The sequence below is a fragment of the Eimeria acervulina genome, genomic scaffold, assembly GCF_000499425.1.
Source record: "Eimeria acervulina Houghton genomic scaffold, Eah_scaff419, whole genome shotgun sequence".
Classification (NCBI taxonomy): domain Eukaryota; phylum Apicomplexa; class Conoidasida; order Eucoccidiorida; family Eimeriidae; genus Eimeria; species Eimeria acervulina.
Window position 1 is genome coordinate 1 of NW_013547333.1, and position 23453 is coordinate 23453.

Below are 23453 nucleotides of genomic sequence, written 5' to 3' on the forward strand. Positions count from 1 at the left end.
AATAATGAATGCACCGGAAACCCTTGCTTAGATATCATCACCCCTGTCATTCCTCTCCTTGTAATAGTGACGATGAAAATAGCAACTGTGGCTCTTCGGGCGCAATTCAAAGACGGAAGTACAACTGTAGAGAAACACCACTGCCTGCGCGTCGCACCACCCATATTCTGCAGAGGCACTTTTGCTGTGTCCTCTAAAGACATTTCCCCTTGGATGGAGTATATAGAGTGGGCTGCTGCCAGCGCAACAAGACTTCAAACCGCTGGTGGCCTCCCTGCCACAGGGTAGGTCTTGTCAATCTCCATGAAGCATGAGAACAAAAAGGATGATGTTTTCCGAAAGACTTTGGGGAATTCCCTTACGTGTTCTTCGTACTGAAAAGTACCTTCGGCGCTAGTGACTGTTATGCCACAGCCCGCCCTGCTGTTGGAGTGGGCTTCGTTGCTCGCACCTGTCCCGATGAATGATGTTGTGATATCAAGTGTAAGGAGAGCCCTCGACCATATCGGGGGACCGTCTTGAGCTTCGATAGAGCCAAAACGCTTAGGGTAAGTGCTCCGCAAAAAGGGCTGACCTCCTCTCCAGTCCCGAGACATTGTGCGTACACTGGCCGAAGGGCCTGGGACTGTGGGAGAGGAGGCAGTTTGGCACGACTTGCAACGCACCTCGCTGCAGCTTGCGCTGCACGGCATCTTCACATGCACTCACAACCAAACCCATTCCTGCTGTTTGCACTAACACTGTAGAGAAGTGTTGTTGTTCTGCTTGCTTGCAGACTGCCTACTAGGGCCAAGTAACAGTTCCTGCAGCTGCTTGCCTAGAGAGAGGACCATTACACGTCCCTCGAGGATGTTACAATGCATGGGCTAACATTGTAGACAATCGTTAAACACGTAACTTGTCCCTTAGTAGTCAACCCACCAGAAAGTGGAAGTACACGCAACAACCACCTTCAGACACACCATACTAGACTTTGCACTCGGCAGGTTCTGCTAGGGAAGCTGCAAGGCTTATGGGGAATGGTGATCTCTTTGTTCTACGTCAGTGCCATGCATTGCCTTACATAACGGCATTCTGGTAGGGAAATTAGCAAAATTAGAAATACTTGCTAGCCACGTAGCATCAAATTATGCGCAGTACACTTTCGCCTCTAGCACCGCGTCTCTCGGAGCCCACCATTTCGTATACCCAGGATGGGGGAGCAGTTTCTCGTGAGAGGGTGAGCGTATTCACCTCGGTTCAGGAGCAATTGTAAAAAGAAAACTATATGTTTCAGAGCTACAGTTGGTTTGCTTTCGGTGCAGCCCCCCACTCCCCTCCCCTCGTTCTTGCCCCCAGAACAGCGCCTCCGCACACTCGATGGCGCACAGTGCTGCTTTGGCGTGCTGCCTTCTGCAGCAGCTACACCAGGGGCATGTATCTATGGCTGTAGTTGAATTGAATCTGCCCCTTTAATGGCTATCTGCTGGAACCTGTGGGCGTGTTTAGCTGTATGGGTCGATTCCGTTCATATTCTAACGTCTGCCGCGGGCCCTTGGTCGCCTCCCCCTCTGCCCCTTCGCATGTCTGCGGGTGACACCTGTTTAGGTCTCTTCTTTTCATAGGCGTCTTGCTTTTGCGATTCTGCTTTCGTTGTACCCATGCTGGAGGCCTAGGCGGGTCTTTTTAGGTCCTCCTCTCCTCTGCCCTTCTGTGGGAGCAACAGAGCAGCAACCTCTGGCAGCAGCCCAGGGACGCATTTGGCTACACGGCTTTATTGTGCAGCATTAGGGGTCTGCTTTGCGATACTCAAATGCGTTGTTATGGTCGTTTGTCAAGGCTGAATATCGTCACAGCGGTAGAAGTAAAGCTTTAAGGCGTTTAGGGGGACGGCGGTACGCCGAGAAGGTGGCTAGGCCTGCGTAAGTCGCCAGCGCATGGGTGGACAGTGTTTAGCATCTGTTAGGTCGTAGAAGAACAGCTAATGCGTGGGCAAGCCATATCTGCGTACTCGCGATTCCGACGGGCAGCGGTGACCATGCTCTCTCCCCTTCCTGCTCTCGGGACTGCTGTATCTTGAGGCCCTGTTCACTGGTCGGTGTTGTTAGGTCCAGTTGTTCGGTGCAACACCTCGACGAAGGCCACTCAGGTTGAGCATAGTTTGGCGCTGGGTGCAGCAGCTGCTCCCATGCGGCTATCGGGGCATTCCTCATTCCCACTGCTGATCGTCTCTGTCTGAACTTACGACGGCACCTGGTGCACCTTTGCGGCGAGGATGGAGGCTTCGGTTGTGCAAATAGCGCCCCAGGACGGAGCGATCAAATGTGGTTGTACGGAGGACCAGTTTTTAATGCAGCAAGAACTGCTGCAGCAGCAGCATATGCTCCAGCAACAACATCAACTGCTGCTGCAGCACCAGCACCAGCAAGTCTTTCGACAGCAAGTTGAAGTGCGAGAACAGGAACTCCAGCAGGAGCAGGGGCGAGGCATATGCAAGCAGCAGCAGGAACATCGTCAGCAGCCCCAGCAGCCGCAGCAGAAGGGCTATTCTGCCTGCGGGGGAGAGGAAGGCGTGTTGCCTGCCGGTCCGCTGTTTGTTGAGAAGATGTCGTTGCTAATGGAGCAACTGGCGACTTGCGGGGATGAGCCGTGTCGACGGCCGAGTGTGGCTACACGATTTGACGTAAGCTCGTCCTATGCTATGCTGCCGCTGCTGCTGTGTACGCGTGCGTGTTCGTGTATGGCGCTGCGTCTTGCATTTGTTTGTACGCGTGCGTGCGTGCACATGACGTGTACTTAGCCGTTGGAGTGCTTGTGCTCATCGCTCGTCTGTGGTAAGTTTGTACTGTTTCAGTCCATCTGTCCGCCGGCAACATCGATTGCTGCATACATCCCGCGGCTGTATCGACACTTCCGTTGTTCGGAGGAGGTGTTCGTCTTTGCCCTCATTTACCTTGATCGCGTCATACGAGCCAACCACATCAAGATCAACGCCCTGAATATCCACAGACTTGTGCTGGCTGCAAGCGTCGTCGGGGTGAAGTTCGTCGAGGACGTGCGGTGCGGTGACCATGGCAGCAGTAGCAGCAGCAGCTTTAGTGGTGGAAGCAGCTTCAGCAGCAGCATCAGGTAGAGCAGTGCCAGGTGTGCAAATGGCGAGTGCTAAAGGCCTGGGGCTTCCGGTGTGTGCTCATGCATGCAGGTACAGCAACAGGTACTATGCAAGAGTGGGGGGAGTGGGGCTGACTGAGTTGAACCGTTTGGAGTTGGCATTCCTTAAACTGGTGAAGTTTGACTTGACGGTTTCGAAGGAGGAGTATGCGGTGTACCGGAGCACAGTCCTCCTCGCCTGCCCCAAGCGGCCCGTCTCAAACGCACTTCCTGCGGAGGCGCATCAGCAACAGCAGCAACAGCCACAGCAACATGTGGGTGCGCCTGATGCAGTGCCTGGTGGTATAGACTCTTCCAGCCCAGACTGTTGTTCAAAGGTTCAGCGGTCGTCCCTCGACGTAGTAACACCTGCTCTGCAGCAGGTGCAGTCACGTGCACTGGTGCAGCATCAGCAGCAGCAGCAGGAGCACCAACAGCAGCAGCAGTGCTCTCGGGGTTTAGTGGCGGTTTCAACTGCTTCTACGGTGTCGACGACTCCTGAAGCCGGGCCACCACGTTTGCCAGCAGGGTCGTGCACTGGTGCAGGCACAGTAGCAGCTGCTGCTGTTTCTGGGGGGGCAGCGGCCCCTACTCAGCAGCAGCAGCAAGAAAGGAACATGGAGTGCTTGCAAAGAACCGAAGTGCTCTCGCAAGAGGGGGCCATGGTGAGGTCTAATATCCAGCAGCAGTGGCAGAGCTGTGGCCAGCAATACGTAGGCGCATACGAGCAGCAGCAGCGTCAGGCCCTGCAGCAGACGCGCCTCATGGTCGAGGCTCAAATTCAGCAGCAGCAGGCAACACCGAAGCTGCAGAGTCGGTTGTGTAGCCAAGAACGACTCATGGAACTGCAGCATCAACACCATCGCCAGTTGATACGTGCGCAGCAGCTGCTGTTGCTGCGGGAATACCACCAACAGCAGCAGTTGCTGCTGGAACAGCAACAGCAGCAGCAGCTGCTGCTTTTGCGGCAGCAACAGCAACTGTTGCTACTTCAAGAGGGGGACGTCATGATAAAGGAGGCTGCTATGTCCCCCAGTAACAGTTTTGCACCCACATCCCGCTGTAATAGCAGAGACAGTCTGTCGATGTGCGGCGGGTTTGGGATGGAGACGGAGGACAAGATGACTACAGCAGCTAGCGACGAAGAGTTGCAGCTAGCAAGCCCTATGAACGGCTTGAGAGACGTGTTGACTGCTGAGGTCCCGTGACCTCTGAAGGCTGCGCGCGTCCTGGGTCGGGGTTTCTCCACCACGGTTATAGTGGTGAATTCTTTTGCCCTTGGTTGTGCTGCTCCTCCTCTGTTTTGGAAGACGGTTGGTTATAATCTGCGTCGAATCCAGAAAGGCAGACAGGAGGAGCGTGCTGCTAATACCATTCTCCTCACCGCGGATTGCTCTCAGTTTTCATTCTCTCTTTATCTTCTGTTGTGTCGAGTTGTGGCGCGGCGTAATGACGCCTCTGGACACAAACTCCACAGCGCTGTGATGACTTGCCCGCTTGGTGTTGTCCACTCAGCCTATGATTTGCTTCCTCGTCTAGGTGTATGTAGGTGGGCTGGGGGACGGTTGCTCCCGGAGGGGAGCAGCTGCAGTGCAAGTCTTCGTCTCTGATATGATGCAATTGGGTGCAGTCAGTTAAAAGGGTGTAGGATGTATTTACTGCGGCGGATGTATTTGCGGTCGATGTTTAGTCCCTGAAGCTCACTCACCAACACACGGTTTCTCTGACAAGTGGGCTCAGGGAGGCCAAGCCGCGCCCATGTGCGCCTTCCCTCTGCCCCTCCCTCCCATGGCTCTCCCGTTGCCTTCTGCTCCCTTCACGCCTGCGCGTCCCATTGTCCTGGTGCCGGCAAGGTGATTGGAAATTCTCGTCGTGCGCTGTTTGGGGTAGCTGCAGCTCTTCCGGTGTTTTCTGATTTCTGAAGCTGTTTCCCTCTCTCCACCTCCACCTTTCTGTCATTTTGTCTTATTCGACTGCCGAACCTACACGCCGCCGCCCCATCTGTACTGGACGGTTGGCGTGAGACGCGAAACTGCTTCCCCTGTGTGGCTCTCATGACCCGCTGTCTTGGCTTGCAGTATGTGGCACTGCTGCAGAAATAAGAGAACGGAGCCCGTGCGTCATGGGCTGTGACGGCTTATGGTGGAGCCACATCCACAAGTTAAACGCCTACTAACGAACCCAATTGTACCATCTTCTCCGCAACAGAAACCCTCTTAAGATTTTCTCGCCTCGCCACCGCGCCCTCACCGGCTCCCAGTGGACCCAGTGTTCTCAAAGCTGAGCGCCAAATCATACGGGCGCCAGCTCTGCTCAGACGGCGTTGCTGTTCCGTCGCTGTCGGGTATTTTTTTCTTTGGGCTAGCTGGAGTCAACAGTGGCCTTCTTACGACACCTTAAGGTGTTTGCTGCCGAGTTGGGTCGCCTAAATGAAGGCGATAACGGTCAAATGGGAACCCATTACAATTGGGGCCAACCCTGTATGGCTAGCTGAAAGCCTCGGGAGAGCAACGGGACCGTATTCAGTTCGGGGTGGCGCTTATCCGAGGTCTGCGCTTATCGTAGGCGAAGCAGCGGCCGGCTGCTATTTGGGCATTTTTGTCCAAAATTCTATTCCACATGATGGGCACAAGTGGGCTCAGCAGCAGCACAACAGGAGCAGCAGCTATTCGGCGTGTCTACAGGGCAAATTGCCCGCGTTCTTCTGTTCAAGACTTTGTAGGCTCAGTCTTGAGCCCTATACCTGTCATCTGGCGGATTCAAGATGTGAGCGCTCCCCCTCATCCACAAAGGCGTATTGATGAGGGGGTTTGCTTCGTTTTTGTTGCTTTCGGCAGTCTCCGTCGTCTCATTCTCTATCTACCCCGTTGTGACCATCCGCGTGTTGGCTGTACCTATTCGAACAACGACGCGATGGCCCCTGTGACGGTTTCCTGAGGCAGGCGGCGAACTGCCGGGGGATTGGCTGTCAAGTAGCGGATGGCGTGAATACATCTTCGCCGGTTTTGGGAGTATAATAAGCTATCTATATGTGTCAGAAAGACGGTGGCTATAGAGAAGCTGCTGGATCCTGGGGGGACATTGGGGTGGTCCATACAGTTCGGATTTGCGTTGCTATCTGTTTTGACAGTGGCTTCTCGGTAGCGACAGACACACCTGGGCAGCAACCAAGCAGTCTGCGGTGTCTAACGGTGCATTCAATCATGCAACGAATGGAGGATGAGCTTTTGTTTAGATATCTGAAGGGAATCACTTTTGGCTAGACTGTAGTTGGCCAGGGCTACCTGCATCGTATCCTTTCTGTTGAGCAACTTGGCCAACATCTACGCATGCGTTCTCTGGGTTGATCATGCGTATACAGTAACAGCGGAAGTAGGCTGATTACTGTATATTGTAGGGTTATTCTAAGTGTCTCCTTGGGTGCTTTTTCGTGATTCGCATTAGGGGTTCCTGGGCTGGCAGGTTGATGAGTTTTGTAGCCTTTGTGCGAGCGCCAAGAGGAAGAGGCAGAATCTAGGGTAATGCTTTGGGTAATGCTTTGTGTTAAGTTGGGGGTTTATTGTGCAGCTTGCTTCGAGTCGGCTCATGGGATAGCTGCAGAGTGAGGACATTTGCATTTGTGACAGTTCATTTGCTTGGCACAGTCATGTGTGCCACGGTGGCCAACTCGTTGCATTGCATGTGCTGGTCGTTTTAATTCCCTAGGGGTTTATCAATCCTGCGAAGTTGAACTTCTTGAGTTCAAGGACTCAGTACGCTGCTGAGGTGCGGTGCGAGCCATAGGATATGGGAAGGATACGAATCTGTGATGTATTGCCTGCGTTCATGGTAATGTGCGTGATCTCTAGGGTGAACTTTACACGAGGCCATTCTGTGACTGAACAGGTCTGTCCATTAACGGGCAACAATGGGAACTGTGCAGTCAATCTAAAATGAATGCTTTTCTTTTAACAAAACAAATATTTTTCAAAGTTGGATGTAGAGTTTCGCCCGCTAGGTAACACATCGTCGGACGGTGTAGGGTACTAGGTATCGGTCCTAGTTCAGGTACTAGGGATCTTCGCAACTAGTTCAGCTGGCAGGCTGTAGCAGAGGAGGGATAGGATTCAGCTTTACAGAAGCTGGCTCTGCACTCGAATCTTGTCATACAAGTTGCCTCCGTGGAGCAGGTCGATATACAAATCCTCCGTTTCATTCACCTGCGGAGCGGAACGGTTTACGCAACGAACGCGTTACGACAGGGTTTTATTGGCAGCTACTGGCTCCAGCCAGCCTCTTTAATCTTAGCGACCAAGTGAACGGTAAATTTACGGCTTAATTACGTACGGGGGTAAATGTGACGTTCACCCGCTCCACATAACTACCTGCGATGCTTGCGGTTTCATTCTCGAGAGCGGCATTGTGGCCTCCGGAGAGGCGGAGATTGAAAGTCTGCGGAGTTTCGCAGGAGAGAAGCACCTCTCGGTTGAATGGCACTGCGAATAGTTGCATGCCTCACTCTAGTTTGGTAATTGCTGACCGAGCTGCATCGTGTATTGTCCGCGAGTTGGGAATTTGAGTTAGTCTATCGGGGAAGAAACACCACACTCCAAAATTGACTAATGCTGTCGTTGGTGAATCATCGTAAACTAACCTTGTCACTTTTTGAAGGGTTGACGAGTAGGACGCTCTGAGTTATTGGATCTCTGTTGTGGGTTTTGATGAGGTAGTACATAGTTGGGAAGATGCACTCGTTTACTTGCCATCTGGGGGTGGCAATTTCGCACCCACATGGACTGTAGTTGACCTCCTTATCATCGGGGGGCAAAGAAGCTGGTTCAATAACAGCAGGTGAAGGCACGGGGGTTTGAATGCGCATGGATTCGGGGACCTCCTGTGCCTTGGGCTGGTCGAGGGTTCCCACGGGGGGTTTGTCTTCAGCTAATTTGTTGGTTGCGTTTGCACAATTTAGACTAGGACTGCAGATTTGCTGGATTGGTGGGGCAGACTGTTGAACAGGCTGCTGCTGAGATGTTGCAACAGTTGGCAGGCTGCACGGAGAGAGGTCACCGTCTGCTGCCTCATCGTGCTTCTTGCTTTTTGGCGATAGGTGATGGAAGGAGCTTTTAAGCTTTTCTCCGAATTTTTTGAGTGGCATTTTCTTCCTCTTGAGGATATGGAAAAAGCAGATGCGCAGTAAACTGACGGACACTCGTAGCGCCCACGTTGACGTTGAGTCAATGCCGACTGCTCGTGGATGTGAAACGCGTCAGAACGTGAAGGCTGATGGAGCAAACGGCAAATTAGTTGCCTAAGAATCGGGACCACGCTTCAAAATCAATCAAATCTGGCTGTCTGACTGCCACTTGCGCCTAGGGGATCGGGGTTCCTGCGGCTCGATGCAGGAGTAACGCACCCCAGCCGCGCCAACGCCGACACGGCCTGCGGATTCTGATCTGCTAACAGTTAACAAAGAGAGAGCCGCAAGGAGAAACGTGGGAAACTAAACCATGTGAAAATTTAAATTTTAACCACTAGGGCTATGGCGCTCTGCCTAGTGAGTCAAAAATTACTGAGGACGTGAGCAACACTTTATCCCTGTGAAACTGCACCACGCAACAGAACTTAGGCGCCACCTTAAACAAGCACTATCTTCAAACCCAAGAGTATGGCAGTATTAGGCTGCTAAAAATAAATTCGGTGCTGCAGTGCCCCGTACCCAAAGCCGAGAAACGATTCGTATGGTCCTGCTCAGCTCATCGACTACCGTGACATGTTCACATCTGCTGACTGCCAGTTTGCGCAAATTCCAAGCGTCAATATACGCCAACTAACTGGTCTATGAAACCACTTAGTAGCCCTGGTGCTTCTCGTCAATTATATTAAATCCATTCTCAATGCAACGGGGTAGCAACTGAACTCGCAACTGCCGAACCTTTTTGCAGCAATGAGTACCCGTTGAATCACGCCTTCCAAATTGCACCAAATTAAATTGAATCAGCACAATCAAGATATTTGTTTTTTTTTTCACTTCTCAGATTCCGTTTCCGCAATATTCACCTTAGGCATCCTTTGCAGTTCGTTCCCTGCGCATATCCAGAAACAGTTCTTCTTTGCACTGCAGCGAGCGTTGTTCCCCTGTTGCTCCCCTATACTCGAGTCCAACCAAAACAAATATCAGCGCAAGACAATCAGTTGAAAACAGGCCTGTACACGCCTATCAAGCGCATTTCGCATGCTTGAACAAGAAAACCCCTGAAAGCGGACGGGTGGGTCCGTCTTCCAGCAAACAACCAAAAGTGCTCGTGTGCATCCCTATACCTGGGCAGAAGTAAACACGTAAAAAAGGGGGCTTTGAGGAAAACAAGTATGGTTGTGGCTGCATGGAGTTGGCAGTCAAGCCCCTGCTGGAATGGGGCACTTAGGAGTTAGTAGTACTTCCAGGATTCGTGTCAATGAAACGGCGTTTCCGCCGTCTCCTTTCTTCAATGGTCTTCTCCAGATGACATGCTCTGCAGGCGTAAATAAACAGATCCAAAGGCAAACAGGTGCAGATACCCGCATGCTGTGTGGGTAAACACAAGGAATGAGCTCAGTGATAAATCGCCTGTCTGAAAATTTCTGAAACTTGAAGGTGAATTCTTCTCTTTTGGTTGTTCCGAGATACGTAATTTCGACTTGGGTACTCAAGTCCTACAAAGGTGTTGAGTCTGAACACCTGCATGTACTGCTTACACAGTTACGTTGCAGGAAATGCGGTTAAGGAGTGAGATCAACGGCTGAGTGGCTGCTTTAAACAGTACAAATATTTGAACCCTTTGCTCACTTGCAGAGAGTCTGCACAGCGTCCACCGTCGCCAAGCCTCCACCCTCCTTCACGGGTTGCCTGTGGTCCGCCTCCCAGGCGCAGTTTGCTGTGAGGTGGCGTGCAAGCTTTCGAATGAGAGATGGCCACCTGCGGAACTAAATGCCCAAGCAACAAAACCAACAAGCAGTGGAAAATACGCATGAAACTTCCTTCACGCAATTGCCTTCGGATACAGGAATAATTCTCGTTTGACCCCGCATAGGAAAATCCACGGGAAAAACGCATGCAAATTCCGTTGCTCAAACCCTAAACCGTTGTACCGAACTACTAACCCCAAGCATCAACCTTGCCGCCCCACTAGCTCCCTCTGGCCTGTGTTTGTAGTTGTAATCGCGCGAAGATGCAAACCGAAATACGAAAACTCACAGTGGTAAGCAATAATCCAGTGTTGAGACTCATTATAACACCCTTCCCCGCAGAAAACCGTACACCAAACCCACGCACTCACGCTGGGGGCAAGACGAACCACTTCCTCCTCAACCCGCCACTGGGGCTCTCCTGCTGCATGCAACATTTTTAAGGCCATCAGCAGTTCCCAACAATCCAACCTGCAGTTGCTGCAGACGCCTTGATCATGTCTTTCCACCTGATGGGACGCACGCAAGCACTGTGCCCAGCTAAGCAGCAGACAGCAAGCAGAGCAGCATGAGCCTGAGCTGTGTAGCTGCAGCAATTGCAAAACAATTGCAAAAACGGGGGGCTGCGCTCCACCAAGAGACCAAGCGCACCTGCCTCCTCAGTGCCTGCCTCCGCCTCCTCGCAGTGTAGGCGTCGGAGCAGCGGCCGCTGCACGTGAGGTCCTGTTCACAGCATCGAATGAGCCACTGCTGCTTGGAATCATTTGCAAAGTTCTGCGGAGCCGTCATGACTTCGGACCTTCTCTTCGGCCCGCCTGGTGCTGCACAAAACATCTGCGTTTCTGCACTCGGTTCTGTTGGATGCGCGGAAGCAGGGACGAGCGATCTCTCTCTCGTGTTTCCGTCTTCTGCATCCATCCCGCTTATCCTAGCTAACTGCCCCTGAGCGCCACATGATTGGGTATCTTCGAACACCTCGACGCGCAAGAAAGTGCGCGTTGTGCTGACAGCTGAGATCGGCTGCATGCAAGAGACACATAGTACCTTTTGCAACTCCAGAGAAAAAGGTTGCAGATGTTTAGGCGCCGCCCCCGCCCCGCCATTACCCCCAGCTGCCTTTGGGGTGCTGAGAATAACAGGGACCAGCACCACATGACGGCGGCTCTCTCTATCTTCAAGAGAAGATATAGGGCCACCTGGCGGTTTAGTGCTAGCAGTTGAGAGTGCAAACCCCTCCACCGGACCAAGAGCCCTGGGAAACAATGCAGCTTGGCTTGAGAAGTACCGCGAGGAGACAATGCCGGAAGGGATGTCTTCATCTGCCTCCGATGACCGGCTATTGCTGGCGTTGGTGCTCTGCATCATGTCACTGCTGCTGTTGCTGCTCAAACCAAGCGGGACAGTTCCTGGCTGCAGTACTCCACCAGCCATCTCCTCCCCTTCAATACAAGAGAATAGCTGTTGCAACTCTTGTTGCTGCTGCTGCTGGGTTGCTGCTGCTGACTGGAGAAGCAGAAGGGGGTCCGTTGTGTGGCGTGGCATCAGTACTGCCGGTGCAGCTGTCGCCTGCTGCTCCTGCTTAGCAGCGCTCCTTGGGCTTCCCTCCTCATGAAGATCTGACCCTAAGAGGGAGTCTACTCTTCCGCTGCTTTGTTGCTGCGCGCGGTGGCGATGGCGTATGTACATCTGCAGGTTCTCCACCGTCCAAGTAGTCTCTCTCACTCGGCGCTGCTCAAAAGACGACAGCAAACGGAAAAGGCTCAAGTACTCTCGAGCCGCCTCCTGGACACACCGTACCACTTCCCCCTCCGGACACTGCATGCAACCATTTTGCAGCTGGAACAGCAGCTGCTGCCGCCAGCCTTTTTGATGCAGATCCTCCTGCTGCTGCTGCGCACCCGCAACACTATGTGACAAGCTAGCTGTGCCCAACTCAGCAGGAGAGAAGGAGACACCCAACGGGACGGGTGCGGCACCTGTAAACGCATGCAGGCGCTGGGTGTACCTTGAGATACGAAACCGGACACCTCTAGACACTGCCACAACCAAAGGCTCCTCTAGGTTCCTCAAAGGCGGCCACACTGTGGGTTTTGGCAGCTGCTGAGGAGACCGCAGCAGAGCGGTTTCGCTATTACCTTCACCCTCGCCCCTTCCTGTAGGTGCAGTTGGCAAGATGATGCCATTTTGATCTCCGGGATGGCTGTCGCAGCACCACATATACACGCCAGAGGTGCAGAGACCCTCAGGAGGACCCTCCTTTTGCTGCAGCTGTTGCTGCAGTTGATGCTGCTGCTGACTGTCGCTGGCCGCGGGCCTGTCATCTTCGTCTTCTTGGCTCGAGCTGCATACAGAAGTCAGGCTCTCTTCCTGCTGCGGCTGCCACTGCTGCTGTTGCTGTGCTTCCTGCTGCTGCTCCCCAATCTGGGATAACGCAGCGAGTGGTCCGTCTATGGTGCGCTGCACCAAAGCGGACTGATACCGAATTCTGTGCCAGGCAGCTTCTTCGACCGCCTCGGCCTCCTGCAAGAGCTGGAGGCAGCACTTTCTTAACTCCTTGCGGAACTCCCTGCTGCTGGCCTGTGTCCCTATTTTGGAGAAGCAGGCAGGGAAGGACTGCCCGCTGAGTCTGCTGGGGCAGCTGAGGGGCCGGGAGGGAGAAGCGTTCAGCAACAACTCCTCCCCTTCTTCTGCAGACGGGTTATCCGTCTCCTCCTGTCCGCCTCCAGCCACTGTTGTCTCACTGAGCGGGTCGCGAGAGACAGGGCAGGAGACTGGGGAGGAGGCATAGACAGCTTCTTGTGAAGATCCATTGCAAGGAGCTGCTTCAGAAGGGTCACAGCGACTCAGCAAGAAATACGTCGTCACCACCCGCCGCTGGCCTCTACGGTGCAGGCGCGACTCTGCCTGCAACAGCTCGTGCTGCTGCGGCAGCAATTCCAGGAAGACACAAACAGAGGCCCCGGAAAAGTCCAACTGCAGCACAAAGGAAGCGCAACACTTACGCCAGAAATGTGATGTGCGTACAATATGTTTCCCTTGCTGCTGCTTCTATAGCCGCTGATGGCTGTTTCTTGTGACAGCAGCTGGGAGCAGCAGCAGCAACAACGACAAACGTTGACCTAGCCGCAAAAGAACCAACAGCCTGAAAGCTAATTCCAAACCCCAAAAGCCCTAAAACACATAAGATGGAGGCAGGCCAGAAGTTTGCCGTCTCCTTGCGAGGCGCCTTACGACTGCCTAGTGAGTCAACCCAAAAAGGCCTTCACCTAAGCGCAGCCCTGAGCAGCGGCATACCCCGTGTGAAGATGCAGTAATTGAAATAAGCGCCACCGTGCATGCCGGGTCCTTAAGAAAGAGGCGGCGTCGTCTCCTTCTCTCCTCCTCAGGGACTGTCCCATCGATGCGCACGAAACCGTGGCGCCTGCGCGTTCCCTCAGATAATTGCCCCGCAGTGTTCATACACCCCAAGCGCAGTTCCCTGAGCCTAGCCGCCAAAGCGTCCAACACGCGTCGGTGGTGGGCAAAGACCACAACTTTCGGCGGCGCCTCTGCAAAGACATCACTGAAACCCCACACCCTCACTCCCCTTTTTTTCCTTTCGGAGTAAATCCGCCGACAGGCATGCTTCCTCTTTTTCGCGTGCCTCTGCTTGGTCGCTCATCTTTTCGCACGGAAAACTAGGTGGGGCCATGCATTCCATTCGTTTCTCTAAGCGCATGCATGCGGGCTTTCTGGCAAAGAAAGTCCTTTACGTCTCTTAACATGGCCAAACGTCTCGCGTTAAATCCCCATGGATCTTCTTGGGTTGCAGGGAGTGAGAACGGATGTTTATTAAAGACGAACCTTCAGCACCGTCTTCGGGCCAGGATGAGACAAACGATGTGTCTCTCAAGAACTTTTCGTGCAGCCAATCCGCAGCAGACAGGACTTTGCAAAGCCCCGCGCGCTCGGCGGGCGTTGCAGGGGGCCGCCGCGTTAACTGGGCGGCGATGCCTGCGATGTCGGAGGAACTAGGCGGCCCCACGACTGCGCAGCGCCCCCAACACAGACACAGACAAGCAAGCAGACACACGGGGAACGAAGTAACTTAAAAGCTCAGCCTTGTGCCCGGTGCGTGCATACAATTCGCGACAGCACTGGCTAGATGGTCAATTACAGGCCAAGGCGCGCCTCACAGAGCGAGATGCGAGCGTCGAGCAACATGGAGAAGACAGACGCACATTCACTGACAGCAAATGGCACATTCACTGACAGCAAATGCAGAGACAGGGCAGCCAAGAAAGTTGTGTACTAGAGGCTAACGTAGGAGAGGAGGAAGAAATCGGTAGAGAGAAAGGAAAAAAAGGAGATAAAGGGACATAATTAAGAAGCCCTACTGCCCAGGCCAAAGTCACTATCGCCGCTGCTGCTCTCAGAGGAATCTGCAGTAGCCCTTTCTGCTTCGCGTAGCAACGAGTGGAATGCCGGTTTCCGCAGCAGCAGGCCTTCCCCCATGGCTGTCAGGAGTTTGCTGTTGCAGTGCAGCAGCAGCAGCTGCACAATGCGCGTGCAGGGCGGCAGCACGAGCGCGTCACAGTCGCCGGAAGCCTGGGAGGCCCAAGGCAGTCCCTCCACAAGGTGCTCTACTTCCTGTACCGATAGCGGGAGTCCCTGAAGAGGAGACAAAGAGACAGCTTTAAAGGAGTTCTCGGACTCAGCCGCTGAAGCCTCTCTCTCCGCTCGCGTCGCGCACTCCTTCGAGGGAGCCAGGGGGACTCCCAAGGAAGCCTTTGCAAGAGCCTGTCCCGCAGCATGCAAATAAGAATACCCTTCCTCCACGGATTTCTGTCCCTCTTCGTGCTGCCTGTAGCGCAACTCATCTTGTTCGCCAGGGGGCCCCTCTGTGCTGCCCTGAGATATCCCCTGAGAAGCATTTTGTGAGGGCAACTGGGGGTCCCCCGTTGGGGGCCCCGTTCGGGCCGGGTCCCTAAGAGTCTTTCGTCGGCGTACCAGAACGGCCCGCGTGAGCAGCAAGTGTAACTCCCAACTCCGAAGAGAGGCACCAAACCTCCTCCACGAGCCGAAGGCTCGTGAAGAGCAGCAGTACTCTTCTGAGTTGCAGCCAACGCAGCACTCTCCCGAACCCCGATTACAAGACACATTCATAGAAAATCTGCACAATAGCTAAGCGCGTGAGCTGCGGAGACTTAAAGGATGTAACACACAACTGACAACCGACCACCAAGGCAAGAAGGCCAGGCCAATAGCTTGGCTGCGCAACCAGGGGCACAAAACGCAACAAGAACACACCAGCATTCGCAGCACGAGCTGCAACAGCAGCAGGAGGACTAGCAACGGAAGGTAGGCTCGCACGACCTCACCAGCAAACTGCAGTCGCTCCTCTCTGAGTATGTTACCAACGCGTCGCCGGGCCTGTCCCCCCTCCGCAAAGGAGGCAAGTGTCTCCTTTTCGCGCATCGTAGGGACGGAGACGACAGCAGGGTCCAAAGGCTCTCCAAACGCTTCAGCCTGAACACCTGCAGTAACGTTTGCTGCTGTTGCTGCTGCTTGTCTCCACGCCATTGTTGCCTCCGACCACGGGGATCGAACGATCCCACTAGAGACACAGCCTCCTCCTGCTGTCTGAGCCGTGCACTCCCCTTTTCCTTCCACCTCCGATGCTTCTGCGTCTTCAGCCAGAGCAGCAGTAGCACCAACAGCAGCACGAGCAGCGGCATGAGTGTCAGCCGCTGCCTCAGCAGCGGCCAGCTCGAGTTGCCGCCACTGGAACAGCTGTTGCTGCCTCCTTTCCGCTGCTGCATCCTGCTCTAGCGGCGGCAGCAAAGCATCGACTAGCGGAAAGAGGTCGGCTGGGAACTTTACGGAAGGAGTGCCCGATAGCAGCAACGCGTGGCGACTGCCCTTTACGAGGTCTAAGACCTTCTTGTTCACCTCCTGGCCGCCATCGGGCGGTCTCCAGTTTTTTTGTTTTCGGGGGGACCGCGGCGACGGATGCTGCTGCTGCTGCTGGGATTGCTGAGGCGTTGGAAAATCTACGGATTCACTGCCGGGAGCAGCAGTACTAGCAGCAGCAGCAGCTGACTGGATGGCTGCGGTGGCACGGTCATCTGATATTTCCCCTGAAAGTTTTGTGACTTCTGCAGCAGCTGTTGATGCCGTTGCTGCTGCAGCTGCAGCTGCAGCTGCTGCTTCTGAGGCCGTGTAGGGTGCAGGCCGTGGAATAGCTGGGCCTCGGAGCTTGTGGGCCTCATCAACAATCACAAGTTTGTACTGCGTCGCCTTGAGAGTATCGTACAGCCGGGCAGCCATCTCGAAAGAAGACAAACAAATCAAATGCTGCTCCCCTGGAGACGGACGATCCCCACTTGCAAACAAGACCCGCAAGTTCGGAGGCCCGCTGTACTCCGGCAGCCACTCCTCCAGCGCGTCGGCCCAAGCCAAGCGCATCGACGCAGGTACCTAGGAAAGCAGCAGCAGCAGCCAAAGCAGCAGCAACATTGTGCGCCATTTAGGCCCCTATCAGATGCCGTATTTACTTGCCATCCGGATGAAAGCCGATACGGTTCAGGGGGTCGAAGGCTCACGACTATAAGACACGGGAACTGTCGGTAGACCGCAATGCATGCAATGGCCTGAACGGTCTTTCCAAGCCCCATTTCGTCCCCTATGATCGCACGACCTCCCCGCTGCAACGCGTAGGCGAGACCTTCCCACTGAAAAGGCAGCAGATGCTGCCGCAGGCGAGGCGGTAGCAGCCACCAGGCGGCGTACAGCGCTCTCTACACGTACAAACAACGCAAACAAAATCGCAGCAGCTGCAGCTGCACCAGAAACCGCACTACAGTTCATCAATGCCTGTGTTGCTGCTACTGCAGCAAAACAGGCATTGATAAACTGTTCGGACTGAAGACAGCCTCAACTGCCCGTAAGGCCAACCCAAAGCCCACACCACCAAACTAGCAGAAGCAGAGGCCATAGCAGCAAACGCAGCCACAACAACAGCAGCAGCGACTGCGAAAGGGCCACAGTATCCACTCAACGCCCCAGAACAGCGGCAACAGCAGCAGCCAGAGCCGCCGCCGCCGCAGCAGCAGCAGCAGGAGACACTCAGTATCAGCAGAGGGCGGCCGTCTTACTTCCTTCGAAGTAACAAGGAACTTCCCCGGCCCCCAGACCTCTTTAAAAAAGCGGAGGGTGAGAGATGGGATGGGAGTCAGAGCTGCCCAGCCGCAAACGGAAGCTGCAGCCTGCAGGACAAACGGATACGCTTCCAATAGAAAGACGCAACCGTCGTTGTACTTGAGCCCGTCTGCAGGGGCCTCCAGACACCCTCTAGACCAGTCCACAAAACGGAGACGCTTCGGAGTCTCACCAAGCCGCAACTCACACACGCGCGCTCCAGCAGCTGCTGCTTCCGCTGGTGGTGGAGGTGCTGCTGTTGCTGTCTCGGATACACACGAACCCACGCCCTCAACACTAACTGCATGCGCAATGGCTGTATCGCTGAATTGTCGCAGCAGCGACTCATCTGACTTAATGCGGTCACTCCGGGGCAACCAAGAGAGAGGCCTCAAGAAATCAGGGATGCTGCAGCTGTCTTCTTGCTGCTGGTGCTGCCGCTGCTTTGTTGCATAGGCCTTGGCGGCCATTTGAATGATGCGCGGAAGAGCGTCTGTCAGCATCATGCCGGTGTCTGTACAGCCGGCTGCATGCAGTCTGAAGGCATGTGGGGCCTCAAGCTCGCAGAAGACACGAATTCCGTTGCTGCTGCTGCTGCTGCCCGTGCAGCACCGCCACTTCTCTACCTTTGCGCCGCTCACCTTCCCCCGGCATTCCGGGTATCGAGAGCAGCCCAAAAACATGCCTGGGACACAGCAGCAGCAGCATCAGCAGCGGCAAAGCAGAAACTGCAGCAGCAGCAGCAAAGCAGCAAATGCAGCAGCAGCAGCAAGCGTGAACGCCAGTACTGCATTAGGGACACCACGACAGCACCAGCAGGAGCACCGCCGCCAACACGAACAGCAGCAGCACGAGCAGCAACGGCGGGCTGCAGATGAATGCTTTCCCGAGAGAACTGCACTTGATTTAAATGTATTCAAATCCTCTATAGTCTTTCGTAGCCTACCATAACGGCCCGAACGAAAGGTCATGCTGAACTGGTGGCAGAGGGGACACCGAAAGGCAGCAGCAACTTCTGCGCTGCTCAATCCACGTCTCCTTTCCGCTTCCTCCAGCCACTCCACAGACAGCCGCACTCCAGGACTTAGCTCCGATTCCCTCTGCAACTCACTCGCGCTCATCGTGTTGCTGCTTGTGCTGTTGTTGTTGCTGCTTCCGCTGCTACCAAGGGTTGTATTGTCCTGTTTGCTGCTGCCGGAATCTCCTCTGCTGCTTGTGCTGCCGTTGCCTGCCACGCGATTGCTGTTGGTGCGGCTGAAAGGACTGCAGGTGGTTCTTTTTGCCAGGGGAGTGCTGCTTCTATGGGGCCCAGCGCCCCTCCTTTTACTTGTTGCCGCATTCTTTGGGGTTGTTCTTTGAGGGGTCTTCGGCGCATTGAAGGCAAATACGTCAAACGAATCCAAAAGATTGTCAGCAGCTACAGATGTCCCGAAAGCAGCCCCTTGCGCATGTTGCTGCTGCTGTTGCAGCTGACGCTGCGCGTGAGGCTGCTGCTCAAATGACTCCTGCTGCGGCTGCTGCAGTTGCGAATGCTGGGGAAGCACCTGCTGCTGTTCCTGCTTCTGTTGAGCTGCAGCATGTGGAGCGCCAGCTACGGTTACAGCACCCGCCGACCCCTGTTGCTGCCTGGGGATGAGTGGCGGCATAGTTGCAGCTGAGGGGGAGCTGCGCACTGCTGCTGCTGCCGGTGCCTCTCTTCACAGAGCCTTAATGCATATGCAGCTGCTATAAAGGCACTGTGAGAGGTTCCATCTGCGCCTGCGACCGCCTGGGAAGCCCCTGCTGCAGTGCAACATCGGGAGTGCATTTGGCTGCATCGGCGTCTTATTCGGCGTTGCTGGCGGCCTCTTATGGCTCAGGGTTCAGACTGGGGTGTTACTAATGTGTATACCAATTTGAAGCAGTGTATGTACAGCTCCACTACAATGCGCTTAAAACGCTACTGAAGAGGCGAAGAAGTTGAGGAGATACACACAGACAGAATGCCCGCAGAGTAGGCCAGAAAAGCGCCAGCACGGCCAATCGCATTTAATCTGCATTTACTTTTATTTCTTTGAATTCATTTTGCATGGACTTAATAATTTACTATTGTTGTACTTGCGAATGGCTGCTGTGTTGGGGAAGAGGCGGTGGTCCGCCGCAGACCCGACAAGAGAAGGCGGGTAGACCAGAGGGCCCCACAGTTCATGTGGAGAAATTTTCACCTTCAAGCATTAAAAGGCGGAAGTTCTTTATTTCTATTCATAAGGACAAACACGAATTGCAGGAAGACATGGGTGGCGTCGTTTGCATTTGCGAGGACGCCTCCGATTGATACAGTCTGTTACGGTTTCCTACTTGTCGAGAATTGAATATAATTGTTCTTTCCCTACTTCATCATTTGCTTGTGTGTTGGCTTAATTTATACACTAGTACATTCCCTGGTGAGTTCGTTTCGAATTCGTGCCTAGAATAACCCTGCTAGGGGGGGAAATGATAATGCCGTTCTAGAGGGCTTTGGAAGGGGGAGTCTATGCCGCGTTTGCTCATGGATGTGGTGATAGGTGCATAGGAGAACGGTAGAGGAAGACCTCTTGAGAAATAGATGAAGGTACAAAGCCGCCAGCAAAGGCAATAACCCGCAAGAAAAATACAGATTAGCATGCAGCCGAACGCAGGCGAAGCATTGCTTGTACTTATCTACAACTACACGCTGGTGCGCTCTGCGGCACGACGGGGAAAAGAATTTGGCACCCACGTGGCTCCATTTCCTTTTCTGTCTGTCCCAAACCATCTGTCTTGGCCTATCTGTCAGTGCATACTATGTTTCTCTGCACCGTCTCCCAAGCGTTGCTTGCCGGTAGAGTTACAACTTTCTATTTCACGAAGTACAGCTTATCTAATCTTGCATGCAAATAGTCATACTGATTGAGTTGCGGGCATGGTCTGTCTGAGTGTGCCTTCCTTTTCCGTCACCGGCTAAGAAGTGGATACCGACGTAGAGCCCGCCGATCTACAGGCAGGAATCCCTTTTAACGGGTGATAAAGCAGCAGCATGAAAAGGGTGTGAGCAACTAAAAATAGCCGTGCTGCCGTGCTGCTTATGGCCAGACTCAAGCAATCTAAATAACCCAGCTCGATTTGTGTTATAATAATGCAAATATATAATGCTGCCTTGTGTAACTTCTGCGTTTCCCTTACCCGTGTGCACCGCGCCACATTCCCATTCACTTTTTCATTCCCACAATGAAGTTACGGTTTTTTTATGGTGAGGTATCAAATGCATTCCACTTATCCCAACCGCTGTTTTAGAATGCCGGCAATAATCGTACGCCTGCATCTTTACGTTAGAGGTGCACCTATGTGAGAAAACGCGTTAAGACGAGCTCCAATACGCAGCAAGAGGTGTAACTTCTTCGGCCACTCGCCCCCCAGAGCTCCTCGGTCACAAAGCAGACCCAAAAGGGCCAATAATGACTGCTGAACAACTTTTGTTCTACTTCAATGCATAGACTTCCCTTGTTCCCGTTCCTGCTCCCTAGCCTCCGTAAGGCGTGTCTCAAACCCTTTTGGTGAGGGAGTACGCCGCTGACTGACAGCAGCAAAGTCTAACCTTCGGCCATAATACGATGGTTTGGTGCAAAGCCCGCGGGTTAGGGGAATATGGGGTGGAAGGGTGCACTGTTTCAATGAAAAACATTCCGCCTTGATGAATGCTGGTGGCCTAAAACAGCTAGCAGCAAGTGCACCACCAGACTGCGAATTGTGCTCGATGCTTCACTGTTGGAATCCAACTATTTGTGGGCATGTTGTGGTCTGTAACAGAACATACCATGCTTAGCCACTTTTGAATTCGTGCCTTGAGGCGACAATGAAGCTCCTCAGTAAGACGTTTGAGCGGTGCATGCAGCTTCGAACAAAAGAATGCTGACGCTCCCTTTGCCGTTACTGAAGTCGAATAGGAGATGCAATGGGCAAATCTGCGAATCATACCCACAGCAACGTAATGCTCTCACAGTCACATGCTGACGACAAACCTATTGTGAAATCCATTGAGATATCCACAAAAATGTGTGCACGAATCTGAAAACGCTTTACGACTCCGCCTGGTAGAGTGTCCGTCCGCTTCAGTTGTTGAGATCCCGGAGAAGTTCGGAATTATATCTTGGCTAAGGCGTGAGCATCTTTACCTACCAAAATGCCTGGCAAGCTTCTCCACTATTATGTTGGCTCGACAATGGCGTGCTAGAGAGTGACTCCGCACTACGCACAAGTCCTTCGAAAGAAGAAGGCTTTGACGCATAATTGGGTTACTGCACAAGCCTCCGGGGATTACATGAGATCGCCGCTCATGTTGTAGTGGCAAGCTTATACTCTTCGCCCGTTTTCGCACGAATCGCAGCCCCTGAGTGTCTAAGAAGTAGAAGAAAAGCAACCATGCGAAGGGAAGGCGTGTCCGCACGCACAAAGGCGCTTGCACAGAGCAGCACCTGGTAGGGCGTCGCGAGTGTTTCGCAGCTGAAACGTTCACGGTACTGTTGCTATTCTTGACTGTAAAGGCGGGCTGCATGAGCCGCCGGTGCCACCGAAGAAATGATTTGTTGCCGGTGCCTTGTGTCCACAAGGCACCGGCAACGTATCATTTCTTCAGACACTCTAGTTGAATCAGGAACTGAAAATGAGTTTGAACCCTGAAGTACCTGCAGTGTAATGCCGGCACTTCATCACGCCCCATCGGACTGCCCAAAGCTTCTTTATCAAGTATCGGATAGTTCTGGAAGCAGCGCTCCTCTCCACAAAATCACGAAGGTGTACACAATCCTTTGTCATTCGTGGAGGCACCCTTGCTCTCCGTTGGTGTCTCGTCGTCCCTTACTTTTTGAACACTGATTCTTCTTCGCGTACAGTAAGGGATGCCGTGGTCTGTACCCCACATCGCGGAGACAGCCATACGTTGAAGGGCAAGCACATGCTGAAGCGCTATCGCTGGAGTGCGCCTATGATACAAAAGCTCTCAGCTAGATGGAATGGTGAGAGTGCTTTCGTTTCAACGCGAGGAGGCGCCCACAGCTTGATTCCTCTCCAAAGGGCACTTCTTCATCGATTTCGATTGTTCGAAAAAGGAAGATTCTGAACTATTAGACAAAGATGTGTGAGAGCACCTAAGGAAATGTTTGTTTTTGTTAGCGGGAAAGCTCCATCACCAAACACTACGTACGTCAGGCCACAAACGTGTGGGTTAGACCCGATCGTTGCCGGCCTCTGCCGCTCTCAACTGTTCGCGGCTACTAACTGCAAACAGTCCACATCCTTCGTTGACGTGTTTCGCGCGATGGAGTACACTAAAGAAATGCAAAATAGTTTCTGAGAAAACTATTATCTCCTGTTTCCTCTCCCCGAATGTTTAGCACCTTGCTTGTTCCTTTGCGTGCCTGTTTATCTTCACCCTACTTCTTTGGCTAAGTATCTTTATCCTCACTCTGCCTGCGTGCCCTCATGTGTCTCTTGTTCCGTTCTCTTCCCCCATTCCTGCCTTCTATGGCGGGATTTCCGTGTAACTTTCACATCCCTGGTTTTGGCTGTTCTGGCTCTATATCCGCATATTAAGCATCTATTTGCTGAATATGCAAAATGTGTTCTCCCAAATATAATCCAAAAATAGCTCCCTATAGTCGATAAGCCTTGGGGCGCTCGCCAAATCTTCCGCTAGTGGCTCAGGGAAGCTCTGTTTCTGCTTGAGCTGCAAAGCCTCGTGAACTGCTAGATTAATCTAAGTATACGCCTCGTGGGGTTGTAGATAGGCGCAACCACGCTTTCGATTTCTAGTACCCGCTACCCCGTCCTCCCAAAAACATGCACTCAAGCAATCCCACGGGTTAACTTGGGGAGGCTTCCTGAGCCCTACAATTATCTTATTAGGGAGGGATATCAGCATGCTCAGAAAAAGCGCACATCATACATCGTGAAGAGAAATGAGTCAAATTATACACTGGACAAAATATAGGGAAAAAGCATCATGGGAAAGTCCACAGTGGGACTCCCGTCCAGTTGTGCAAAGCGTACAAAGAATTACCAATGCACATTATTACTCTGTAGCTACTAGTTCACATCTTTCTCTCTCTCTCTCTCTGTATATATATATATATATATATATATATATGCACTATATACAAAATTATATGCACTGAGTTGTTAGTACAAAGATTCATCTGCCTGTAGGAGCAGAAATCGCTTTAACGCAC

General features: G+C 53.2%; 3 protein-coding genes across 3 annotated transcripts; 1 reads left to right on the top strand and 2 right to left on the bottom strand.

Annotated features, from left to right (window-relative positions):
• Positions 1-41: 41 nt before the first annotated feature.
• EAH_00037670 (hypothetical protein) lies at positions 42-596 on the bottom strand (the record flags this gene model as incomplete). Its single annotated transcript, XM_013392012.1, has 2 exons — positions 42-144; positions 363-596. Coding segments are annotated over 2 exons (337 nt in total), but the record flags the coding sequence as incomplete, so codon positions are not given.
• Positions 597-2254: 1658 nt separating this feature from the next.
• EAH_00037680 (OSIGBa0143N19.3 protein, related) lies at positions 2255-4337 on the top strand (the record flags this gene model as incomplete). Its single annotated transcript, XM_013392013.1, has 3 exons — positions 2255-2662; positions 2834-3039; positions 3182-4337. The coding sequence occupies 3 exons, from the start codon at positions 2255-2257 to the stop codon at positions 4335-4337; spliced, it is 1770 nt and encodes a 589-aa protein (XP_013247467.1).
• A 4798-nt stretch (positions 4338-9135) lies between these two features.
• On the bottom strand, positions 9136-18878 carry EAH_00037690 (hypothetical protein, conserved; the record flags this gene model as incomplete). The annotated part of the gene is made up of 13 exons (XM_013392014.1): positions 9136-9257; positions 9547-9620; positions 9935-10071; positions 10425-10562; positions 10705-13026; positions 13348-13601; positions 13906-14079; positions 14229-14300; positions 14430-15143; positions 15414-16512; positions 16638-16832; positions 17190-17917; positions 18179-18878. 13 exons carry the CDS (start codon positions 18876-18878, stop codon positions 9136-9138), a joined length of 6729 nt encoding a protein of 2242 aa, XP_013247468.1.
• Between the last annotated feature and the right edge of the window lie 4575 nt (positions 18879-23453).